The 24,157-nt window shown below is 40.6% G+C and overlaps 2 protein-coding genes across 8 annotated transcripts in view; both read left to right on the top strand.

Annotated features, from left to right (window-relative positions):
* sik3 (SIK family kinase 3) overlaps positions 1-10,550 on the top strand; it is a 32,178-nt gene extending 21,628 nt beyond the window's left edge. For 4 of the 5 annotated variants that reach the window (XM_047161501.2, XM_017490647.3, XM_047161499.2 and 1 more), the window contains 11 exons: positions 4,345-4,474; positions 4,704-4,823; positions 5,081-5,139; positions 5,217-5,326; positions 5,429-5,699; positions 6,604-7,051; positions 7,419-7,656; positions 7,767-7,867; positions 8,005-8,131; positions 8,256-8,384; positions 8,491-10,550. In XM_047161501.2, coding sequence (XP_047017457.2) covers positions 4,345-4,474; positions 4,704-4,823; positions 5,081-5,139; positions 5,217-5,326; positions 5,429-5,699; positions 6,604-7,051; positions 7,419-7,656; positions 7,767-7,867; positions 8,005-8,131; positions 8,256-8,377 — 1,726 coding nt within the window. In that variant the 3' untranslated portion in view covers positions 8,378-8,384; positions 8,491-10,550. The remainder of the gene's footprint in view (positions 1-4,344; positions 4,475-4,703; positions 4,824-5,080; positions 5,140-5,216; positions 5,327-5,428; positions 5,700-6,603; positions 7,052-7,418; positions 7,657-7,766; positions 7,868-8,004; positions 8,132-8,255; positions 8,385-8,490) is intronic. The other variant, XM_047161500.2, reaches the window with a different exon arrangement.
* An 85-nt stretch (positions 10,551-10,635) lies between these two features.
* On the top strand, positions 10,636-22,190 carry LOC108277753 (transmembrane protein 25). Of its 3 annotated transcripts, none has more exons than XM_017490648.3 (9): positions 10,636-13,387; positions 14,509-14,581; positions 17,714-18,073; positions 19,301-19,591; positions 19,988-20,119; positions 20,235-20,268; positions 20,363-20,469; positions 21,301-21,393; positions 21,525-22,190. In XM_017490648.3, exons 2-9 carry the CDS (start codon positions 14,515-14,517, stop codon positions 21,596-21,598), a joined length of 1,158 nt encoding a protein of 385 aa, XP_017346137.1. In that variant the 5' UTR covers positions 10,636-13,387; positions 14,509-14,514; the 3' UTR covers positions 21,599-22,190. The 3 variants fall into 3 exon arrangements, with proteins under 3 accessions (XP_017346137.1, XP_017346138.1, XP_053543190.1); XM_017490649.3 differs by having other exon boundaries at positions 21,301-21,416; XM_053687215.1 differs by lacking the exon at positions 10,636-13,387 and having other exon boundaries at positions 13,406-14,581.
* The last annotated feature ends 1,967 nt before the right edge of the window (positions 22,191-24,157 follow it).

Raw genomic sequence — 24,157 nt, 5'->3', positions numbered from 1 at the left:
GATCGAGCTGTCTGGAGTAACGCAGTGTAGGGTAACTGAACATGCCGTCTGGAGTAATGTGGTGTAGGGTAGCTGATCAAGCGGGCTAGGGTGGCTGATCGAGCGGGCTGGGGTGGCTGATGGAGCCGTCTGGAGTAACGCGGTGTAGGGTAACTGATCGAGCGGGCTAGGGTATGTGATCGAGCGGGCTAGGGTAGCTGATGGAGCCATCTGGGGTAACTGATGGAGCCGTCTGGAGTAACGCGGTGTAGGGTAACTGATCGAGCGGTCTGGGGTGACTGATCGAGCGGGCTGGGGTGACTGATCGAGCGGGCTGGGGTGGCTGATTGAGTGGGCTGGGGTAGCTGATGGAGCCGTCTGGAGTAACACGGTGTAGGGTAACTGATCGAGCGGTCTGGGGTGACTGATCGAGCAGTCTGGGGTGACTGATTTTGCCGTGTAGGGTGGCTGATCGAGCGGACTAGGGTAGCTGATCGAGCGGGCTGGGGTAGCTGATCGAGCCGTCTGGGGTGACTGATCGAGCAGGCTAGGGTGACTGATCGAGCGGTATGGGGTGACTGATTGAGCGGTTTGGGGTGACTGATTTTGCCATGTAGGGTAAATGATCGAGCAGGTTAGGGTGACTGTTCAAGCCGTCTGGTGTAATGTGGTGTAGGGTAAACCGATCAAGCCGTCTGGAGTATTAATCGAGTAAGCTAGGGTAACCAATCGAGCCGGCGTAGGGTACCTGATCAAGCGGTCTGGGGTAACTGATCAAGCAGGCTAGGGTAATTAACCGAGCGGTGTAGGGTAACAGATCCAGTGGTGTAGGGTAACAGATCGAGTGGTGTAGGGTAACTGATCGAGCGGTGTGGGGATGACCGGCCGAGCAGTGTAGGGTAACCGACTGAGGTGACTGACCGAGCGTTCTGGAGTAACGCGGCGTCGGGTAACTGATCGAACCGGCGTAGGGTAACTGATTGAGGTGGCATAGGGTAACTGGTCATGCGGTGTAGGGTGACAGATGGAGCAGGCTAGGGTAACTGATCGAGCTGTCTGTAGTAATGTGGTGTAGGGTAACTGGTCGAGCGGGCTAGGGTAGCTGATCCCGCGGGCAAGGATAGCTGATCGAGCGGGCTGGGGTAACTGATCGAGCTGTCTGGAGTAACGCGGTGTCGGGTAACTGATCGAGCCGTCTGGAGTAATGTGGTGTAGGGTAACTGATCGAGCCGTCTGGAGTAATGTGGTGTAGGGTGGCTGATCGAGCGGGTTAGGGCGGCTGATCGAGCGGGCTGGGGTGGCTGATTGAGTGGGCTGGGGTAGCTGATCGAGCCATCTGGAGTAACGCAGTGTAGGTTAACTGATCGAGCGGGCTAGGGTATGTGATCGAGCGGGCTAGGGTAGCTGATGGAGCCATCTGGGGTAACTGATGGAGCCGTCTGGAGTAACGCGGTGTAGGGTAACTGATCGAGCGGTCTGGGGTGACTAATCGAGTGGTCTCGGGTGACTGATTTTGCCGTGTAGGGTGGCTGATCGAGCGGGCTAGGGTAGCTGATCGAGCGGGTTGGGGTAGCTGATCGAGCCGTCTGGGGTGACTGATCGAGCCGTCTGGGGTGACTGATCGAGCAGGCTAGGGTGACTGATCGAGCGGTTTGGGGTGACTGATTTTGCCATGTAGGGTGACTGATCAAGCCATCTGGTGTAATGTGGTGTAGGGTAACTGATCAAGCCGTCTGGAGTATTAATCGAGTAAGCTAGGGTAACCAATCGAGCCGGCGTAGGGTACCTGATCAAGCGGTCTGGGGTAACTGATCAAGCAGGCTAGGGAACCGACCGAGCGGTGCAAGGGTAATCAACCGAGCGGTGTAGGGTAACAGATCGAGTGGTGTAGGGTAACTGATCGAGCGGTGTGGGGATGACCGGCCGAGCAGTGTAGGGTAACCGACCGAGCCGGCTGAGGTGACTGACTGAGCATTCTGTAGTAACGCGGCGTAGGGTAACTGATCGAACCGGCGTAGGGTAACTGATTGAGGTGGCATAGGGTAACTGATCGTGCGGTGTAGGGTGACAGATGGAGCAGGCTAGGGTGACAGATCGAGCCGGCGTAGGGTATCTGATTAAGCGGTCTTGGGTACCTACTCGAGCAAGCTTGGGTAACCTATTAAGCGATGTAGGGTAACCGACCGAGCGGTGCTGGGGTAACCGACCGACTGAGCAGTGCTGGGGTAACTTATCGAGCTGTGTAGGGGTAACTGACTAAGCAGTGTGGGGTAACCGGCCAAGTGGTGTAGGATAACCAACCGAGAGGTCTGGGATAACTGATCGAGCAGGCTAGTTAATTTAGTTACTTTATTTATTATTATTAGCACTAGAAATTAAATGTCAAATGCCTTAATGTGTGAATCTATTCAGTCTTGGGTGACTAATTGTTTAGGATAACTATTTGGCCATTTGAGGCTGCAGTAAGTCATCAGTTAATTTAGGTTAGGCAACTATTTGATCAGTTTAGCGTGGAATAATCAGACACCGACTGCTAGGTTACTTCATCATTACTGACTCTTAGGAAATTGGGAGTGGAAATTGATCGGACCCAACATCCCATATGATTTGATGAACCCTGGTTTAGAATAAATAATGCACTTGGTTGAAGGTAAGCAACTGATCAGCAATGAATGTTAATTAAATATTTGATTTGGTCTAATGTAACAAATTTAGGTTAGACCATTAGATTTGATCTAAGGTTTTTAGCTGGACAGTTTGGTTTAGAGCGTATCTCAAATCTATTGTACCTAGACCAAACATATCTTTAAAAAAAAAAAAAAAGAAAAGAAAAAAAAAAAGGAGTGTGCCAGCAGGATTTTATTCCACCCTATCATAAACTGGCCGGATCCCACTTGTGTAATTCCAGTGTCCTCTGAGCTCTTTGCAGATTTTATTAGAAACACCTGGTCTAGGGTAATTAATAAGTTCACAACATGATCAGTTTGATCTAGAGTATCTAATTTGTCAGTTTTGATGTAGGATGATGTACAGGGGGCACCTAATCAATAGGCTTCGTCTAGGGCAGTGGTTTTCAAAGTGGGGGGTGCCCGGGGGCCTCAACAATTTGGCCACGCTTGACAAACTGTGTCGGAGCCACCAAGCCCATCCCTCCCACTAGTATGTTTTCTCACTCTGACAACCACACACATCACACAATCAATGTTTCTAATGTAATGTAAAGATGTAATTATTAATAAAAAAAAACAAAACAAAGGGGGATATATTCAGAAGTCTGTATTTTTAATCTGTTTTAAAGACATCTTGCAAAAGGGGGGCCTCGGCCAAATGTTAATGCCATTTGGGGGGCCTTGCCCTGGAAAAGTTTGGGAACCCCTGGTCTAGGGCAGTGGTCACCAACCCTCTTCCTTGAGATCTACCTTCCTGCAGGTTTAATCTCCAACCAAAATCCATCACACCTCTTTTAGTTGATTAGAAGAACTTCTTAAGGCAATGATTAAATGGCATCTCAGGGTTGCTCGTTTCTTGGTTTGCCCCAACCAGTTTAGTTGCTGAAATAATCAGTCAGTATGGTATAGGGTAACTGATTTATTTATATATATATATATATTTATTTACACTACCAGTCAAAAGTTTAGAGACACTTTACTGACCTGTTTCTCATGATCTTAAAAACCTTTTGATCTGAAGGTGTATGATTAAAAGTTTGAAATCAGTGTTGTAGTCAGAAATATAATTGTGCCAACATATTCATTTCTTTCATTAGAAAACTAACATTTTATTTACAAACAAAAAATATTTTTTTAAACGGACGACTCGGATTGAAATATTCAGGAAAGCAGCCAATAATTGTCCAGCATTGGTGGGAACGCCTTTAATACTGTTTAAAAAGCATCTCAGGGAAATTCCTCAAGAAATCGGCTGAGAAATTGCTAAGAATACATTTCTGGAAATTCTAGGCGAAAAGGGTGCTTACTTTGAAGATGATAAAATATTCAATTATTTTGCTTTATTTTGGATTTATTATCACGACATACTTACATTTGTGTTATTCCAGAGTTTTGATGACTTTATTGTTATTCTAAAATGTGTGTGTGGGGTGGGGGAACTTTTGACTGGTTGTGTGTGTGTGTGTGTGTGTGTATATATGTATATATATATATATATATATATATATATATATATATATATATATATATATATATGTATATGTATATGTGTATGTATGTGTGTGTGTGTGTATATGTATATCTGTATCTCAAAACGTATAATCGTTATTTCTGAAGTAAAATAAGTTTTTAAGATGTTTATTTGTGTACATTTCCCAGTTGTACAACTGTTAATGAATGTGTGTGTGTCTCAAAGGTCATCCTATAAAGACTGTAACACACTGCACTTACCGATGGAGCGCTTCTCTCCTGTGCGACGCTTCTCAGATGGAGCGGCGACGATCCAGGCTTTTAAAGCGCAGCTAGAGATCAAACAGCTCAAGCAGGTACATGAAGTCTTTAACTTTAAGCTTAACTTTGATGACGAACTCTACAATGACAAGTCTCTCCTGAATGGCTGCATCCTTATTTTATGTTTCAAGTTTTTTTGTTTTTTGAAAATTATTTTTTGATTTTGACCCCCACAACCCTGTGCTGACCATGATTGGACAAGAAATGGTGCTTTAACCTGCTAGGGTTCTTGCACTCGTTTTCTAATGTGTGTGTGTTTGTTAGGAGTGTGAGCAGCTGCAGAAGATGTATGCTGCTCCACAGGATGAGAAACTACTGGAGCACACACAGCAGCAGCACATCCTCTACCAGCAAGAACAGCAGATCCTACACCAGCAAATACAGGTACATGAACACACACACACACACACACACACACTCTCTCTCTGTCCCTTAAGTAATTTCTTTAGCCAGCAAGAGACCAGACCTAATGCTGGTAACCAATCAGACTGCAGTGTAACACCACTTTATCCAATCAAAATACCACTGTAACCAATCAGATGTCCATTCTCTTTCTTTTATACACTTAATACATATAGTGGGTGTTAATGTGCAAAGTATATAGTATATATATAAAATGTATGAACACTTGTTTTTTGCAGGCCCTTTCTTTGGGACACGGAGAAAACCAGCCCAGTCATCTTACCCACCAGCTACAAAGGTGAACACACACATAGTGACTTTGTGTTAGAGCGGAAGATAGAATCATGTTTATAGTTGTGTTTCTCTTTCTCTCAGGTTGCGTATTCAGCCCTCCAGCCCGCCACCTACACATCCCAGCAACCACCTCTTCAGCCCAGCCAATCAGAGTCCACCACCAGGAAGCCAAGGGATGATTCCGGCGCATGGTACACACACATTGTTTCTCCCTCATTCATTTCTGGTCTGAGAAATCTGTTAATGATCACATAACGGAAGCTGCCCTGCCCCCTTTTTTGCTCTGCCCCCAGGTGGGCCCTTCCAGCACACCCCTGACTTGTACCAATCCTCCGGTGGCAGCCCGCCGCCTTCCGCCCTGCCCTGCATGACCCTGGCCAGTCAGCCGCCACAGCCTCCCTGCCCCACCCATGCAGCTGTTGCGTTAGCCCAGCAGCAGCCGGTTACCATCCAGGTGCAAGAGGTGGAGCTTGGGGGCGGAGCCCAGAGGCAGAGTTTCCTAGCAACGCCGTGTCACAGAGTACTGGGGAAGCAGCTGAGTGCAGACAACGCAGAAACACACAGGTGCTAATGCTGACCACGGACGTCTACGCTTGGGCTTGGAATTCCGGGACACTCTCTTTTTATTTTTTTTTTCTTTCTCTCACTTCTTTATTTTCTCATCTGCTAATTGAAGTCTTCTATTAATTTTATTTCATTTATTCATATTAACATTCAGATACGGATAATATAGTTTTTCGTTCAATGCTTGTTATATAACTTAATAATTTACTTGTATGTATTTATTTTTTAATCAATTTAATTTTTGTCAAAGTTTCTATTTTACTCCTTTGTTTTTGTCATCTCAGTGGTTTGTACTTTGTCGCTTTGTTGTCAGCATTCTTCCTCCCAAAGATGTTTTGTAGATGACTTTTTTTTTTTTTTTTTTTTTTTTTTTTAAATTATTTTTTATCCTGTTTTTGGACATTATGGATTCAGTGTCAGAGGTACAGTTGGTGTTAACATTGCAGATAGAACCCCCAAGTGGTAGATAGAACTGTGGTTGTGGTAATTTTCTTCCTCGAACATACTCAAACCTGCCCAACCGTGATTGGATGTGTAAGTGAAAACCTAGACCCCCTGTGTCAGAATAGAATGGAGTGTCTGAGAAACACACAGTGTTCAGTGATTGGCTGAAAGGCTGTGGTTCTGACGTATCACTATTTAGTAGTGTGAGATTTGGGACGTAATTTTTTTGGTCTTAGATGTAGCAGAGATCGTAGACAAACATTTGATTGGATTTGGATACCAATTGCCGTAGATGCATTACTGAATGTTTGTCAACTAATTAGTCTAATCTAGCACATTATGTGCAAATTATGTTTACACGTCATAGTCGAACGTGACAGCCAGGGTGTCTTGTGTAATGTGTAGAACGATGTCCGATGTCTGATACAGATATCGGTCCTTTTCTGTTTCCTCACCACAGCCGCAGTCTGGGCCGTTTCCACTGCTCGACGTCGGCATACGAACACGCCCAGTTCAGCGCCCACGTAGGCACAGGCACCTACAACCCCTACGCCCAGGCGGCATCCCTCAAAGTTCCCGGCTTGGACGGTTACCCCACTTACGGCAGCCCGTCGGCCCTGCAGCAGGCGCTGCTGTCTCCGACGCCTCTAGAGTACCGCGTGGCGCAACAACAGCAGCAGCAGCAGCACCAACACCACGTCACACCTGTACTGCAGGGCCTGCTCTCACCACGGCACTCACTAACTGGCCATGCCGACCCACGTCTGACACCACATGACCTTGCTAACCTGCTCAAACGCTCGCGGCCTGCTGTGCCCGCCATGCCCACTAATAACAACAACAATCCTCCGCCGCCTCCGCCCCCAGAATACACCGACAATCTGCTGCTCAATCAGGTAATAACCATGGTCAGTGCATCTTCATTTTTATTACCTTATTTTTGATTATTGAAAGAAAGATTGAATTGTTAATGATTTGGAGTCCATTTTCTTTTAAATGTTCGAAATTTGGAGCTGCAATTTGCAATACTTTGAGCTCGATTGATCATTTATTGCTGAATTTTGGAAAAAATTCAAAATTAACTTATGTGAAGTTTGCGAACTCTGGAATTATTTGGGCTTAGCTAATATCAAATTCTTATTTTAAAATTTTTTTATTCGACTATTACTTTTAAAAGCTTTTCAAACTAAAAGGTGCGATTTTATTGGCTGCGTCTGTCACTACTTTTTGTGCAAAAAGCCAGAACACCTTTTTAAATATCTTTTTTGCCTACAGGATTACAGTGACAATCTGCTGATGTTGGAGCCAACCCAGCCCCCGGCCACGCCCCAGGCTCCACCCCCAACACACTACCACCACCACCACCACCTGCTGCAGATTCGGACTCCACCCTCAGAGTGCCAAGCTCCGCCTCTTGCTCACTCAGAAAGCATGGAGGAAGACGACAACGATGTTGCCGCTGCCTACCATGACAGCCTGCTGGCCAAGGTCGCCACGACGACAGCACAGAGAGGTGAACACACACACACGCAGCGTTGTATTTTATAATCTAGCCATAAGTGGCCATACTGTAGTGAATATTGTTGTAAGTACTGCTCTCTCTCTCTGTCTCTCTCACTGTAGTGTTGATGGAGGCTGACCCTCGTCCTGTTCAGGGAGATGCGTATCGGCCTCGGGCTTCGCTGCAGCGCCATCACACCATCCAGACTGCCGACGATGCCTACGTACGTCTTCCCTGTCCCTCGCCTCGCACAAAAACGCGCGGCATCTTGGGGAAAATCCTTTGTAAGGATTGTAAAATTTTTGATATGTTCTATTTTTTCCTGAACTGAAACGCGTTTCTCTTTCGCATGCTTTGCAGGATCAGGCAGAAATGTCTGGAATGAGCCTATTGGCCGGGAAGGCTCTAAGCTCCGCCCGCATGTCTGACATACTTAGCCAGACGTCTCTGGCTGGAAGCCAGCAGCTGCACCAGAGGGAGGAGTCAGGTATACACACATACACACACATACACACACACACACACACACACACACACACAGAGTTCCATAATAGCAAAAACACTGAGTTGTGGACTGCAGGTTATATTAACGTGTGTGTGCACGTGTGTAGTGTGTAACGTGGAGGACGAGCTGCACTCGGCCACGTGTTACCCTTCCTCCTGCACCAGCGACATGCTGCTCACCTACAAACCCCAAGACCTTCAGTACAGCATGGAGCAGGCTGGCGTCTAACACATCGGTAATGTGGTGTGTGTATGTGTGTGTGTGTTCGGGTTCTAAAATTCTTTATAAATATATTTGAATATAAATAATCTCTGACAGCCCCCCCCCCCCCCCCCCCCCAGGTGTGTGTGCAGTGTGTATAAAGCTCCATACCCGTCTCCTGTGTTCAGCTGCGTCATGCCAATCCTCCATCATCTGTGTATGCGTGTGTGTATGCGTGTGTGCGTGCGTGTGTGCGTGCATGTGCGCACCCTCCAAGAAGAGGCTCGCTCATCGTCCAGCTCTTCCCACCGATTGGACGAACTGGGTGACTCAGTCTCCCTCTGACTCCGCCCCCAACCGTCCATCTGCTCCATCGGGCCCGCCCCCTTCTGTCTCGTCGACGTCGCCATAGCGAGGCATCTGCACACAGTCTTACGTAGACGCATCTGTATAAATATAAACACACACATTCTGACACACACAAAGCCACAAACCCAAAGTATTTCACAAAAAGCCTGTCCTTTTTTGTTTTGTTTTGCTTTGATTTTTATTGGAAGCGGGGTAGCGTCAGCGTTTCGTATCCACCCCCTCCCCCCTCCCCCCCATCCGCAGCGCTACAATGGATCATTCCGGAGCAGCTCTGATAGCAGCCTAACGCAGAGCGGTCTACTCTGACACGCTGGCGGGGGTGGACGGGGCCCGGAGACCTTCGGCATGGCACAGGATGACCGGCTCTCATTCGTTTCGTCTCCTCTCTTTCTGTCTTTCTTCCTTTCTTTTTTTAAATGCATTTTTATGCCTAACGTTCATGTAGGAATTCTGATCATTATTATTAATTATTATTATTATTATTGTTAATGTTTTCTGTAAAAGAAGTTTTATGGTTATAATATTATAATGACAATTATTAATATTAAAACAGAGGGGGAAAATAATCGGTGTTGCAAACAGGAAAAAAAAGAACACACACGATCCTGCACTTTCAGTTTAAAAGCGAGCTTTATTTTCTTAACCTCTCCCCTTTTTTTCTTCTTCTTTTCACTCCCTCCCTCCCTCATTGCATTCATTCCACTCCTTTGTCTCCATCCGTTTTTCCCGGGCCGTGGCTGCGGCGCGGCACATCACCGTTTCCTCTTCCTGTACAGTGACGCCATGTATAGATCGCCAACATTTCTGTGTTTCTGTACACGTGTATGTTTTTATATATTTCTTTATTTGTTTTTGTCCCCCCCCCCCCGGAGAGATGCTCGTTTATCCCACAGGCCGAGGAGCGTGTAATTATTTTTATTTGTATTTTTTTATGTTTTAACTTTTTTGCTGCTTTTTATTGTGTTTTTGTTTTTTGTTTTCTTGCTGCGCCGCACTGTCACAGCCGCCACTTTGTGTGCGTGTTTAAGAGAGATGCTAGCTCATACATATCACCACACGTTCGCACTCGCAGTCCGGTCCTTCCCTTTGCATGTCTGTCTCTTTCTCACACACACACACACACACACACACACACACTCACAAACACATGGGTTGAGGTTTGCCTCCAGAACACCACAGACTCTTGAATTTAACCCTCGGCGCTTAATTATATTTGTCCAAAGACGCGATCCGGTAAGTTCAGCGTGTTCCAAATGTCATGTAGCTCCAGTGCACTAGGTTTGAAGTGCACACTATGACAGTTCACCTGTTTCAGCTAGCAGCATTTCACGTGCACTTATCGGTCTGAAGTGAACAGGGCTGAGGTGAGATTTGGGACACGACCATTGGTTAACATTCACGCATTGGTAACGTTAACGATTAGCTGAGAATTCAGCACTCGGCTAATAAAAGGAAGAAGTGCACTAGATCTGTGAGTGCAGACAACACAGGTCTGAGAAGCGACCATTCGCAAATGGACTAAACGTTCGTGTGTGTGTGTGTGTTAGTGTGTATGTAGTGTTTTGCACCCCATGCCCCAGGTGCATGCTGGGTCATCGTCAATAAAGGCAGCGTCCTCGTCATTTCTTTTCTCTCCCATTCCTTCTCTTCCTCCCAGTCATTTTATTTTGTTCATTTTTTTCCTTGGTTTTATTAATTTTTTGTTGTTGTTGTTTCATTTTTGAGTACAAAAAAAATACTAAACTGCAACAACAAATGGTTAAAAAAAGAATTCCAAACAAACTGAGAGAATAATAAATATATATAAATAAAGAAATGAATAAAAAGCTGATGGTTGGGTGTTCTGTGTGTGTGTGTGTGTGTGTGTGTGTGTGTGCGCGTGTGTGTAACAGTCATATGGTTATGTTCCACTGCTAAACTTGCACTGTTCTGTGATTTTTCTTTCTTTTTCTCCCTTTTTTTGTTTTTTATTGAATTTGTCCTTTTATTGTTTTTCTTTTTTTTTTTAAATTAATGCACTTTTTCCTTCTTTTATCTTCATTTTTAGTTGCTTTATTCCTTTAATACTTTCCCCCGATATTTACATTTTGTTCTTTCCCCTTTTCTCTGGATGTCCGAATGGATATTAACGCCAACCCCATTTTTTTCATTCTTTCTTTTTGATTGATCTATTAATTTCTTTTTCTTTTTTGCTTTTTTAAAAAAAAAATATATATATATATTTCTTTTTCTTAAAATTTATTTATTTAATATATTTATTTTTCTTTTAAAAAATATTTTATTATATGGCTAATATCATTGTTAGAGTAAATGGATATCGATGCAGCCTCATTTCTTCCTGTCTTCTTTTTATTTAATTATTTAATTTGCTTTCTTGATTTAGACTATCAATTTTGGCAGTTATTTTATAGATATTTATTCCCCACTTGCTTGCTAGCTTGCTTTCTTTATTTTTATTTATTTAATTAATCAATTTAATTTTTTATTTTTACAAATTTTCTCTTGCTTTATTATTTTTAAAAATGTTTTCAGCTGTACTGAAACACTATCATCGTTTCAGTCATAGCGGTGTGTAAAGTTGGGTGTAAACCACGCTGCTTTTTAAGACGTTGCTTTATTAACGGCAGGACAAAAAAAATAAAACCGGACCTATGATAAAGCCTTGAGGGGCGCCATATGATGAAATGGAAATTTCGCATTTACAGTGTAAATCTTGACTCTTCTTCATTCAGTTCATGAGCTGAAAATCATTAGAAGGGTGCCTTTAGTAGAGACGCACCATTTTATTTAAATACACTCAGAGGGGAGACAGAAAGAGGGAGGTTTATAGAGTGATGATACCTGAGAATAGGGATAAATCCTCCCATTCACAAAAAATTGAATCCAAAAATGATAAGATTGATAGTGCTGCTGCAAATCTCAGGTTTGTATTGATGCGTTCATTCGTATGCGTTATCGTTTCTCTGGTAACGGCTCATCCGCTAGGACTTAAAAATTGGGATTTTATGTCATGAATCTACACAAAATATCCCATAATACTGAGGTGTTTCAGGAAAATTGATTAGTAGTTTGAAAAACTATTTACAAATGTTAAAAAAAAAAAAAAAAAAAATTTTTTTTTTTTTGAAGTATTGACCTGAAGTTATTGTGAAACCTCTAAATTGATTCTGAAGTGAACTGAAATAAGCAGCTGAATGGAGTTGACGTGTGTGCCGTTATAAGTGTATCACCTGGTCCCAGTGTAAATACACCTGTTCCTGGAAGACCCCAGAAGCTGAACAAACGTCATGGACACCAAGAAGCGATGAAATCAACGTTCTGGAGAAGTTTTATAATCTTGCAACACGCTGTTAAGGCCGTTATTAAAAAAAAAAATAGAACAAATATGGCACACCTATGACACTGTCTAGTCAGAGAAGCAACAAAGAGGGCCAAGGATAACTTCCAACATGATGCTCCCACCACCATGCTTCACAGTGAGGATGCTGTTCGAAGGGTGTCGGATTTCCACCAAACGTAGCACATTGTGACAAGTGCAAAAAGTTTCATTGTGATGTCATTAGATCAAAGAACCATTTTTCACATCTTTTCTGAGTCTCAAACATGTCTTTTGGAAACTCGGAACAGGTTTTCACGTGCACAGCTTCTGAACAGCTGTAGATGTCAACAGCTCAACCTTTAGAGTTACCCTTGGACTATTGGTTGCTTCTCTGACCAATCCCCTCTTTACCCGGACACTGACGTTTGTCTGCCTGTCCGTCCAACTGAGATTCTCGTTTTAGTGCAATATCTCAAGAACGAGTGCTTGAATGTTTATCGGATTTATACGGGATTATCGTTTTAACCAGAAGATTTCGATTTTAGAATGGATTCAAAAAGGGTCAAGGTCAAATGCCTGAAAAAGTTTTTCTTCAACAGCTTCCTTACAGTTGAAGTCTATTTTAAAAATATTTCAGGTGTACACATTTAGTAACAAGAAGGACTGGACGTCCCTTGGGCCAAGTCACGGGTTAATAAGGGATTTTACTGGCGCTCTGTGGAAACCCTGACTGATATTTTTCCAGAACAACCAATCCTGGAATTAGTCCGACAGCTCTGTTGTCTTTTCAAAGCTGCTGCTCCTTAAAAATTGACCAGTGCTGAGATGCGAGTCATCAGTGAGCGACGTCTCCGGTTTTGCTCTTGATGGACGAAAGATGAAGAGCAGCTCTCGGCTGTGTTGTGTCAGCATCAGGGATGCTCCGGGTTCTGCTGATCGTGTCTGCACGAGGGTCTGCACTGCAGAGGCTTTTCAGGCCAGAGTAATGGAGCATGAGTGAAGCTGATGGGTTTATACAAGAGGATTCTTGCATTTCAATCAATGGCTGCAGCAAAGTAATCAATAACAGTGACCAAATTTGTGTGTAAATATGAATTTATTTGTGAAAATAAAGTGCATCTCTGATTAGATCTACACTCAAGGTGACTGCACAGATTACATTAGTGTACATGCCCCCCTCCAACCTCCCACCCTTACTCACATACACACACTATCACGCGCAGAGTCAATACTCTGGTGTGTGTGTGTGTGTGTACACTGTGCCAGCTGCAGCGAGTGTATGAGCTCCTGCAGGCATGCATGGATCTACAGACGGATAAAAGACAGCAGACTAATACATCTGCCCTGAGGTAAGTGTGTGTGTGTGTGTGTGTGTGTGTGTGTGTGTGTGTGTCTGAAAGTGTATTCTAGTGTATGATTCACTGACATCATGATGAAGTGAGTGTGTAGTGCGTCTCAGTGCTCAGATCATTGTGTATGAGAGAACACTGTGTGTGAAGGTTTTGGTGAGCGTGCATTCGTTCAGAACAATATGGCCTCCTTCACTGTTCTGTAATCTCTGAAACGTTCCCTGGACTTCTAATCGATCCTGATTCGTATTGATTGCCAAGATCAGTGTGAGAACCTGCTCACGCTGTTCTACTTGACAGGCTGCTTAGTATTATTCTTTCCGTTCCTCAGGAACGGACCAGAATTTCTTTCTTTCGGAAATCAAAACACACTGGCCATGAATTATTGACGAGCTCTGAGCGTCATCGCTTTCGCACTCCTCCATCATGCCTCGTTTGTCATTCTTTCCCTCTCGTTCTCCTCTCTGACATAGATCTGCTCTCTCTCTCTCTCTCTCTGTTTCCATCCATCCATCTTCCAGTAGCTTCTATATCTCTTTACCATCATACGTAGCTTGTTTAGCCTGTTATAGTTTAACTTTTAAATGCAGCTTCTCAATCTTTCTTTTTAAAATAAATAAAAATTAAAAAACTTGCCCTTATCGAGTATTTCCGCTTGTTTGATCCATCCATTACTTTCCGAGCCCATTTAGAGCTTGGACGATTCTTGATAAAATACGGTTCGAGACTTAGAAACGATCTTGTAACTGTATGTAAAGAATAAAATGCATCATGCTGTGCTGTTTTTGGAAAATAATCAGCGATGAAGCGGAGTTACTCCCACCAATGCATAGTTGATTCTTTTCGTAAAACGACGTGTCACCTTTAACCCTCTTGTACCACAGCGGTTTGCCTGCACTTTTAATTAATCGACGAACATATTGTGCTTTTTTTTTCTCACGTACGTTATATGTTATACGTTTTCCCCCCTCCCCACTCTCGAAGTTAATAAGACAAGTAGCTGTCTTCTGAGAATTTCTTCTGTGCATGACAAGGTGTTAATCTTATGATCTTGTTCTGGCCCTGTTCTATATAATTTATATCTTTTTCTCACCCCTCCTCTGCGAACACGCTTACTTTAGGACAGGATGGAGTTCGTGTGGAGGGCGAGGTTCTCTGTTCTACTTTTGCACACCTTTACCTGGGGCTGGACAGGTGAGGAACCAAAAGGTCTAGGGTAGTTTTAGCTGACGTAATATTTAACATTGTTATTTCACAAACGTTTTTTGTAAAGGATGTTACGAATTTTCTGCGACTCGAAGTTTCTCCTAGTTACAGTGAGGGGAAGAAAGTATTTGATCCCCTGCTGATTTTGTACGTTTGCCCACTGACAAATAAATGATCAGTCTATAATTTTAATGGTAGATGTATTTGAACAGTGAGAGACAGAATAACAACAAAAAAATCCAGAAAAACGCACGTCAAAAATGTTATAAATTGATTTGCATTTTAATGAGGGAAGTAAGTATTTGACCCCTCTGCAAAACATGACTTAGTACTTGGTTTAAAAACCCTTGTTGGCAATCACAGAGGTCAGACGTTTCTTGTAGTTGGCCACCAGGTTTGCACACATCTCAGGAGGGATTTTGTCCCACTCCTCTTTGCAGATCTTCTCCAAGTCATTAAGGTTTCGAGGCTGATGTTTGGCAACTCGAACCTTCAGCTCCCTCCACAGATTTTCTATGGGATTAAGGTCTGGAGACTGCCTAGGTCACTCCAGGACCTTAATGTGCTTCTTCTTGAGCCACTCCTTTGTTGCCTTGGCCGTGTGTTTTGGGTCATTGTCTTGCTGGAATATCCATTCACGACCCATTTTCAATGCCCTGTCTGAGGGAAGGAGGTTCTCACCCAAGATTTGACGGTACATGGCCCCGTCCATCGTCCCTTTGATGCGGTGAAGTTGTCCTGTCCCCTTAGCAGAAAAACACCCCCAAAGCATAATGTTTCCACCTCCATGTTTGACGGTGGGGATGGTGTTCCAGGGGTCATAGGCAGCATTCCTCCTCCTCCAAACACGGCGAGTTGAGTTGATGCCAAAGAGCTCCATTTTGGTCTCATCTGACCTCAACACTTTCACCCAGTTGTCCTCTGAATCATTCAGATGTTCATTGGCAAACTTCAGATGGGCATGTATATGTGCTTTCTTGAGCAGCGGACCTTGCGCGTGCTGCAGGATTTCAGTCCTTCACAGCGTAGTGTGTTACCAATTGTTTTCTTGGTGACTATGGTCCCAGCTGCCTTGAGATCATTGACAAGATCCTCCCGTGTAGTTCTGGGCTGATTCCTCACTGTTCTCATGATCATTGCAACTCCACGAGGTGAGATCTTGCATGGAGCCCCAGGCCGAGGGAGACTGACAGTTCTTTTGTGCTTCTTCCATTTGCGAATAATCGCACCAACTGTTGTCCCCTTCTCACCAAGCTGCTTGGCAATGGTCTTGTAGCCCATTCCAGACTTGTGTAGGTCTACAATCTTGTCCCTGACATCCTTGGAGAGCTCTTTGGTCTTGGCCATGGTGGAGAGTTTGGAATCTGATTGATTGATTGCTTCTGTGGACAGGTGTCTTTTATACAGGTAACAAGCTGAGATTAGGAACACTCCCTTTAAGAGTGTGCTCCTAATCTCAGCTCGTTACCTGTATAAAAGACACCTGGGAGCCAGAAATCTTTCTGATTGAGAGGGGGTCAAATACTTTTTTCCCTCATTAAAATGCAAATCAATTTATAACATTTTTGACATGCGTTTTTCTGGATTTTTTTGTTGTTATTCTGTCTCTCACTGTTCAAATAAATCTACCATTAAAATTATAGACTGATCATTTCTTTGTCAGTGGGCAAACGTACAAAATCAGCAGGGGATCAAATACTTTTTTCCCCTCACTGTATTTACCGCCACTCTTGTAAAATCATAATTAATATTTTGTCATATTTCCGTGTTGATTTTCTTGACTTCTGTTGTTCCACTGAGTCAGAGTCACTCGATGTTTTGGAGGAACTTGCGGAGGTAGATAAATTGAGACTTTTGTCCACTTTTATTTCTAAACTCCTACGTTAGCACAGCAAGTCAGGATAGCAGGTGGATAAAAAAAAGACTATAATAGAATGTACACTCTTCAGTTCGACCTGCAGTAACCTTTCAAAATTTCCGTTTTCATAGTTATTGGTAATATTAATTGGTCAGAATCTCGCGTATTTTGCAATCCTGACACGCTGCTTTAGCGTAGGAGTTCAGCAATAAAAATAAATGAACAGATTTCTCCGTCCATCTACCTCCACAAGATCCTCCATAACACTGAAAGAATTCTGACTCAGCGGAACACCCGAAGTCAGCATAAAAGTATGCCAAAACATTTACCGAATATGGATTTGCAAGATACAGTTGCGGAACATTCACACAACGGTTGTTTGCTGAAAAAGTTTCTAAACACTTTTAAATGGTTTAAATGGTAACATTGGTCATTTACTTAATCAAGCAGGACCGGGATGAATCATTACTAACTTCATCAATATATTTATTATCAAACACTAATACAGAATGTTGTATATAATATGAAGACTACAATGAAAAAACGATCAGAGTCACAAAACGGTATTTTTTGGAGATGTGCATCCACGGCTGTTGAGTGAGCATTGAAGAATGATCTCATAGATGTACTTGGATGATAGAAAGATCAGGGTCAGAGAATTTTCCATTTAAAATAAAGCCATGCTATGGAAAAATGATCAGAGTCCAGTCACATGACCGAAATCAGCCAATAGGCTTTGAGTAATGGCGAACGCCCAGCTGAGTGAATTTCATCGTTAACTTGCTGTCAAATTTCTTCAACATATCTCACTAGTAATTGCTGTAATATTAATATAATAATATCAACAATTAATAAATATTAATATGAAAATTAATAATTAATAATATTCCAGTTGAGATTGATGTATCATGCCTGTGAGTTTTCAGTATTTAAGTGATGTTGATGATGCTCAGTTGAATAAATTAGTATAAGTTCATCACTGTATTACTGTGAATAGCCACGAAAGAAAGATCAGAGTCCGCGCATGCTTCAGTTAACACAATGTAAACAATAATGGCTGATAACTTTTGGTGTCTTCATAAAGACTGTGAATGGGTCTAGTGAATATATCATCAAGATTTTCTCTGTTCTCAACTATTCTGTCATAAGAAGGTTGTGAACTTTTCAATTCAATTTCTGGAATTCAAGCACAATGTGACTCTGATCGTTTTATCATTGGTGCCTTCATATATATATATATATATATATATATATATATATAGGCCATGCACGAGCACTTGACCCCGCCCCCAAGATTGATGGACGCCAACATTCCGAGGTCACTGTGCAAGAAAACATCACTCGTAATTTCAGTTGCCAATCAGAGGGCTGGATTCCACAAGCCCCTCCCCTGCTCTCCTGGTACCTCAATGGTGAGAGACAGAGTGAGGTTTCAGGTAGCCGTGGGCCGGGGCGCCTGGTCATGACGTCGCCGAATGACAAGGGAATGATGAAGTACAGTGCAGAGCGAAACAGCACATTCACTCTCCGGCCGAAGAAGTGGGATCGTGAGCTGGTGTGTGCCGCATCCAACCCGCATGGTGGAGAGAGCTACAATGCCACTGTTGTCCTTAACGTTCAGTGTGAGTAATGAAAAATACACACATCTGACATATGATCATCGAATAAAAGGATTATTAGAGCAGAAAGGGTGAATGTTACTGACCGTGGACAGCAGGTAGAAGACACATGACTTAATTATGCAAAGTAGCTAGCCTAGTTATGGATACTAGTGTATAGAGGTTGACCAACCGATCGATCGGTTTTGCCGATTAATCAGCACTGATAACCTTTTTCTGGAACTATCAGTTAACTGCAAAAATCCACACCAATAGTTTTTCCCGGTTGCGTTTGTTGCAGGAACAGCTGAGAAGGGTCCGGCTTAGAATGGTCCGCTCTAGAGCGGCCTCTAGAGGTGAAATAAAAACTTTCACTGAAAAATTTTGTTGTGTTATTTGAAGTATTTTTTTTTTTTTTTTTTTTTTTTTTTTTTTTTAAATTCATTTTGGATGTCTCTATTTTTATTTGTTATTTGGAGTGTTACTTTTTGGTTCAGTTTGGATGTAAATCTTTTATTTACTTTCATATTTATGAGTAGTTAATATATATTAATATTTATATATTTATTTTATTTTTAAAAAGTACAGTACATTTTTCATGGTACAGTTAGTAGTGTTCATTTTTGTAATAAAGTTCAGCAGTATTTTACTTTGAGTGTTATGTTTTCATTCGGTATCAATTTTAAAAACTATTGGTTAATTAATCGGTTATCCGCTGGTACCACTCGACTTAGTTATCAGTATCGGTAAAATCCACTATCAATCAACCTCTACTAGTGGAAACCCAGTTCAGATTAGTAAAGACCAATTCTTGAAAATAGAAGAGGCCAATTCTGAAACTTGGCGCAAAGACCAATTCAGGAAGCTAATGTACACCAATTCTTTAAAATTGTAAGGTCCAGTTCAGGAAAATAATGGCACCCAACTATTGAAATGATGGAAACCAGCTAATGTAGAACTGGTCTTATCTTGCTTTTTACCTGATCTCTGATCAAAATTCTAACAAATTCACATAATAAATTGTGAAAGGGAGATTTAATTGGATTCAAAAGTTTAACTTATGGTTAAAAATCTACAAGTGCTAACCCTTGCCCTGACATAAACCATTCCTGCATGCATATAACTTAATAATCTATTTATGGGACATCTGCAATCTTGTTTGGGTTTCACAAGAGGTTGGTTTAGGAAGTGTAATAAATAGTTAATAAAAAAAAAAAGTTTAAGAATATCCCAAAAATATCTTTCTCACAGTTCAGCCGGAGATTCTGCGAGTCAACGCCCACTACAGCGAGACCTCTGACCCCGGGATCTCCTTGGTGCTCTTTGCACTGGTTCGCTCCAACCCCCCCGCCACCATCACGTGGGTGGATCAGTCCGGCCAGCTGGTGGCCAACACCTCTGACTTCCTCATCCTGGACTCGCGGAGCTACCCGTGGCTGGCCAATCACAGTCTGCAGGTCATGTTGAGCAGCCTATCAGGAAACGTCTCGCTCAATGCCAACAACAGCCTCGGCGCTGCCCACACCAACCTGACACTCACAGGTACTCAATGTAGATTTTGAGCCGGGTTATCCTAATCAGTTAATGAATTAATTTCACAAATTGCCAAATTTAATTAGATCCACAATTAGATTAGAGAGAATCAAACTGATCATCAATTTTTTCCCCCAATGTTATGTAGTTGTGCAAAATGACCATATTTGGTCAAGTGACCATGTTAAATACCCCATCGCCACCCCATTTTATCCAGTTTATTAATAGTAATATATATTTTTTCTAAATGTCCTAACACAGCACCAGTGCTTCTTGTATTTTAAAAAAATTAATATAATTAAAGTTGTCAAAATATACTAATACTAAGATGTAATAGTCGAAATTAGCCAAAAAAAAAATTGTCCTTTGCAGGTCCCTTTACTTTTTGTACTTATTTTTTCCCAGAATTCCTGCAGTCTCGAGTAGAAGTGCCGGTGCTAGGGATTGTCACGGGTGGTGTTGCGGGCTTCGTCACACTCCTCATCCTCACTCTGATGGTGCTCTGTCTTCTGCATAAGGACAAAACCAAAATCATTGGTACGCATTGGTTGGTGAGCATTAGCATCTAGGAAATTTACTCCAAAAATTCAAATAATTATGGAATACAATAAGTTCTTTATTTTTGCTTTCCTGTTCCTGGTTTTTCTTCCAGAGGAACCAGTCGCAGTTCCCATGACCCAAGAATGGTATGTAAAGGCATCACTGTGTGTGTGTGTGTGTGTGTGTGTGTGTGCGTGATTGGTTTTTTGCACAACATTCACAATTTGTCTTTCTTATCAGTAACAGATCAGACAATATGCCAGTGAACAGCCACGTGTATCTGCCACGTGAGAACATGTCGCTGCCCTCCAACGTGCCGCTCAACGAACACATCGCTCTCTGTAAAGGCAAGACTACACTGAATCAAATAGGCAAATGAATCAATTACACAGCTGAACTGATCAGCTTATTAACCATAATGAATAAAAGAAAATGAGTCAAGAATCAAATCTGTATCGAGTTAAACATTAATATGAAATGAATCAGCACTGCTAATAATCCTAATAGGAATTACATTAAATCTGTAAATTGAATCACTGAGTCAAATCTGTGAATGAATCTGTTACACAGTAATATAGTCTATAAACTGAATCTATTAAATCTGCAATGGCAAGACTGCAGTGAATCACCACTGAATCAATCCCATGAACGAATCAAATATCCATGAGATCCTACATCCACATTCATCTTTTATTCAGTGACATCATTTGAAAAAAAGTTTTTGTATTTTATATTTCTGTTATATTATATATATATATATATATATATATATATATATATATATATATATATATATATATATATATATATATATAAATTATATATTTATATATATTATATATTATATTTCTTACATACAACACTAATCATCTTACCTTTTTTTTTTGTTTGTTTGTTTTTTTCTTTGAATGTTTGTTTGTTATTGTCTTTTGTTTCCCCCTTTCCTTTGGTTTTGGCTGTGGTTGTTTTGTTGGGGTTGTTGGGTGTGGTGTTATAATGTGTAAAATGCAAATTTCCAAGAAAAATTCTATGATCAAAATTTTTTTTTTTTTAACAGAATCAGAGTTAAAACATCACTGAATTAAAAAAAAATATTTAAAATAGGCTGTGTATTTAATTGGACAATTCTAGTTTTAATCAGACATTAGATCATGGTGTATCGTTTGCCGTGTTTTCAGGACGGCTTCCGAACTCCAAACAGAACACTTTAACACGGAAGACTAAAGAGGAGGAGGAGGAAGAGGACCTCTCGTTGGCCTACGCCGCCAGAGGTCAGAGGTCACGGCATCTGAAAGTGTGTGTTTGAAGTCTACTTAGAGACGTGTACACGTTTTTAAATAAATGCAAAGTCTGTTAAGTCTGCTCCTTTCACAATGAAGCGTTTTTGTTTTTCTCCTTTCAGGTTTCGCCAGATACCCCATGGTCGGTTACATCTACAAAGTAAGCAGCACAAGCAGCGAAGAGATCTGGCTTTGACTGTATTTCTCAACACACACACATTACACACATCACACACTCATCCCACGATGAACTTGCCCTTTTTAGATTTTAATATAAAAAAAATTAAATAAATTTAGTATAGCAACCTCGATTTAATTTCATATCGCTTTTATATTATATAAACGATTACCTATAACTATATCTGTAATTGATAATATAATGTATACACACAATATTATAATATTATATTATATATATTCGAATATAAAATTTAATATTGTAATTTAATATCGAATTATAAATTATGTAATTAATTTTCCTCCAAAACGTCCAAACAAGTCATTTAAAATAAAACAAACAAATGAATGAATAAATCCACATTTTACCCATGCTAGGTATTCAGATTTTAAAATGGCTGCTGCAAACATAGACAGTTAGAGTTCTTATAATGAATGAAAGTATTAATTACAGAAATGACGCCTTTAAAAGCTTTTCTTAAAGCTCTTAGGAAAGCTTAGAAAAAACATTGATATTGGGTTGTATGTTTATTATATTGTGAGCTTATCATATGACATCATTCCACCTCTCTCTCTCTCTCTCTCTCTCTCTCTCTCTCTCTCTCTCTCTCTCTCTCTCTCAAAAAAAAAGATCTGAACAGTATTTCAATGCTGAAGAAATTAAATGAAAATGATATCAAAGTGTGTAGAATTAATACAAGTTTAATTGAACATCATATCCAGGTATAGGATCTTTAATAATAAAGAGATTGCTGTCGAAGAGTCATTACTCAGAATTCTGTGCTGCTATGTGGAATGCTCCATGGTCTTTGTGTAATCAAAGAGAATGTTAAATAAATTCTAATAATATAATGATGAAAGTTATATTTGTAATGATAAGACTACACCTCAGAGGTTACTTATGTATTTGTATATTTACATGTATATTTTCTGCATGTACATATAAGGAATGTACTCTGTGTATATATATATATATAAGTATACTACATGTCAAGAGTTATTTATTAAAGGTAAGATGGAGAGATTTGGTTCTTTCCATCCAGCAGGAGGTGCTATGATTCGAGACTTGAGTGGTGTGTATATATTTTTTCTTTTCACACACAACCACATATTCATAACATCACAGAATCGTCACTGAACCAAATAAATCAGATATCAAATCAGTGGTGGAGATAAAGCGAATCAATATTGTAACTGATTCACATAAGAAACCAATGAAATGTATGAAGGTAAAATCATCACTGAATCAGACTGTGTATGAATCAGATACAGAGTGGAACCTGGACGATTTAACAAAATGAACACTCGTTATGAACCTAAAGTAAAGGCACAATTGTAGCAAGTATCAGTAAAGGCACACCTGTAGCAAATTTCATTATATGAAATCTTTATATTTAATGCGCATAATAAGATTACACTGAATCATATTTGCTACTGAATCAAACTCCAAACAGGAATGAAATTATATCTCATAATAAATCACTAAATATGAACTTAATATTACATCTGCATGTCAAGATTGTACTGTCAAATTTGTCAAATGATTCAGTATGAATATGAGAATTCAAAGTAAAAAAGAATCAGTAAGATTTATGAACCAAATCATCACTGCATGAAATAATAAATCAGACATACAGTTGAACTTGAACATGAACATGAAATGATTCAGTACTGCTTATGAACCGGAGCTGTAGTTTTGAGATCAGTTCCTCTAATTCTAAAACTGTTTCCTCATATGTAGATTAAAACATTTTATAAAGAGAATTTTTTTTTCTTCAGGGGTCTTCTAGTGAAGATGTAACAATCATGGTACTGATGTAATAAAGCAACAATTGTGAAGTTTTTCTTATTATATTAAATTTCATGAATTTTCAAACATTAGCTGAGATAGTTAACTTATTATAATCTTAAAAAGACTTTTCATTCAAATCTTAAAAGGAGTCATCCATGAACTATTACAGCTATTACAATTAGTGAACTTTAAAGTAGCAAACATACAGGAACATAATTTTAAAAGTGATGAAGATAAAAGTTGCAAATTAAATGAAATGTATAGCATATAATTTATAATGTTGAAATGTATAGCATATGATATAAAATGGTGCTTAAATGTAGAAAATATATTAGTGAACTTAAGAGTAGCGAAATTAACTTGTGAGCTTAAAATTCAATATAAAAAATGCATAATTTTAAAAGTACAGTGTGAGTGTAACGTGTATTTACTGTAAAACATTTCAGAAGCAGTGACCTTAAAATATGTACCAAATATAGTGAACTTAATCATGCACTATAACTCAATCATGCACTATAGTATAATAAACTTGTGTTCTTACAGTGAACTTGATAATATGATAATATGATTAATGATAATGTTAATATAATTATAAAAGTAGTATAAGAAGGTAGAAGTCACAAATAAATTTACCGTAATATGTTAAGATACCCTTTACAGTCGTAAAAGTAGTCACTTAAAGTAGAAAACTTAAAAGTGTTTTAAAAGCATTTTTAAAAACTTACAATGTTTGTTTTAAAGCTCGGAGTAAATGTATGATTTTGAAAGTAACAACGTTTTAAACTA

Source organism: Ictalurus punctatus, chromosome 17 (assembly GCF_001660625.3).
Source record: "Ictalurus punctatus breed USDA103 chromosome 17, Coco_2.0, whole genome shotgun sequence".
NCBI classification, from domain to species: domain Eukaryota; kingdom Metazoa; phylum Chordata; class Actinopteri; order Siluriformes; family Ictaluridae; genus Ictalurus; species Ictalurus punctatus.
This window is presented reverse-complemented; position numbering and strand designations above follow the sequence as displayed.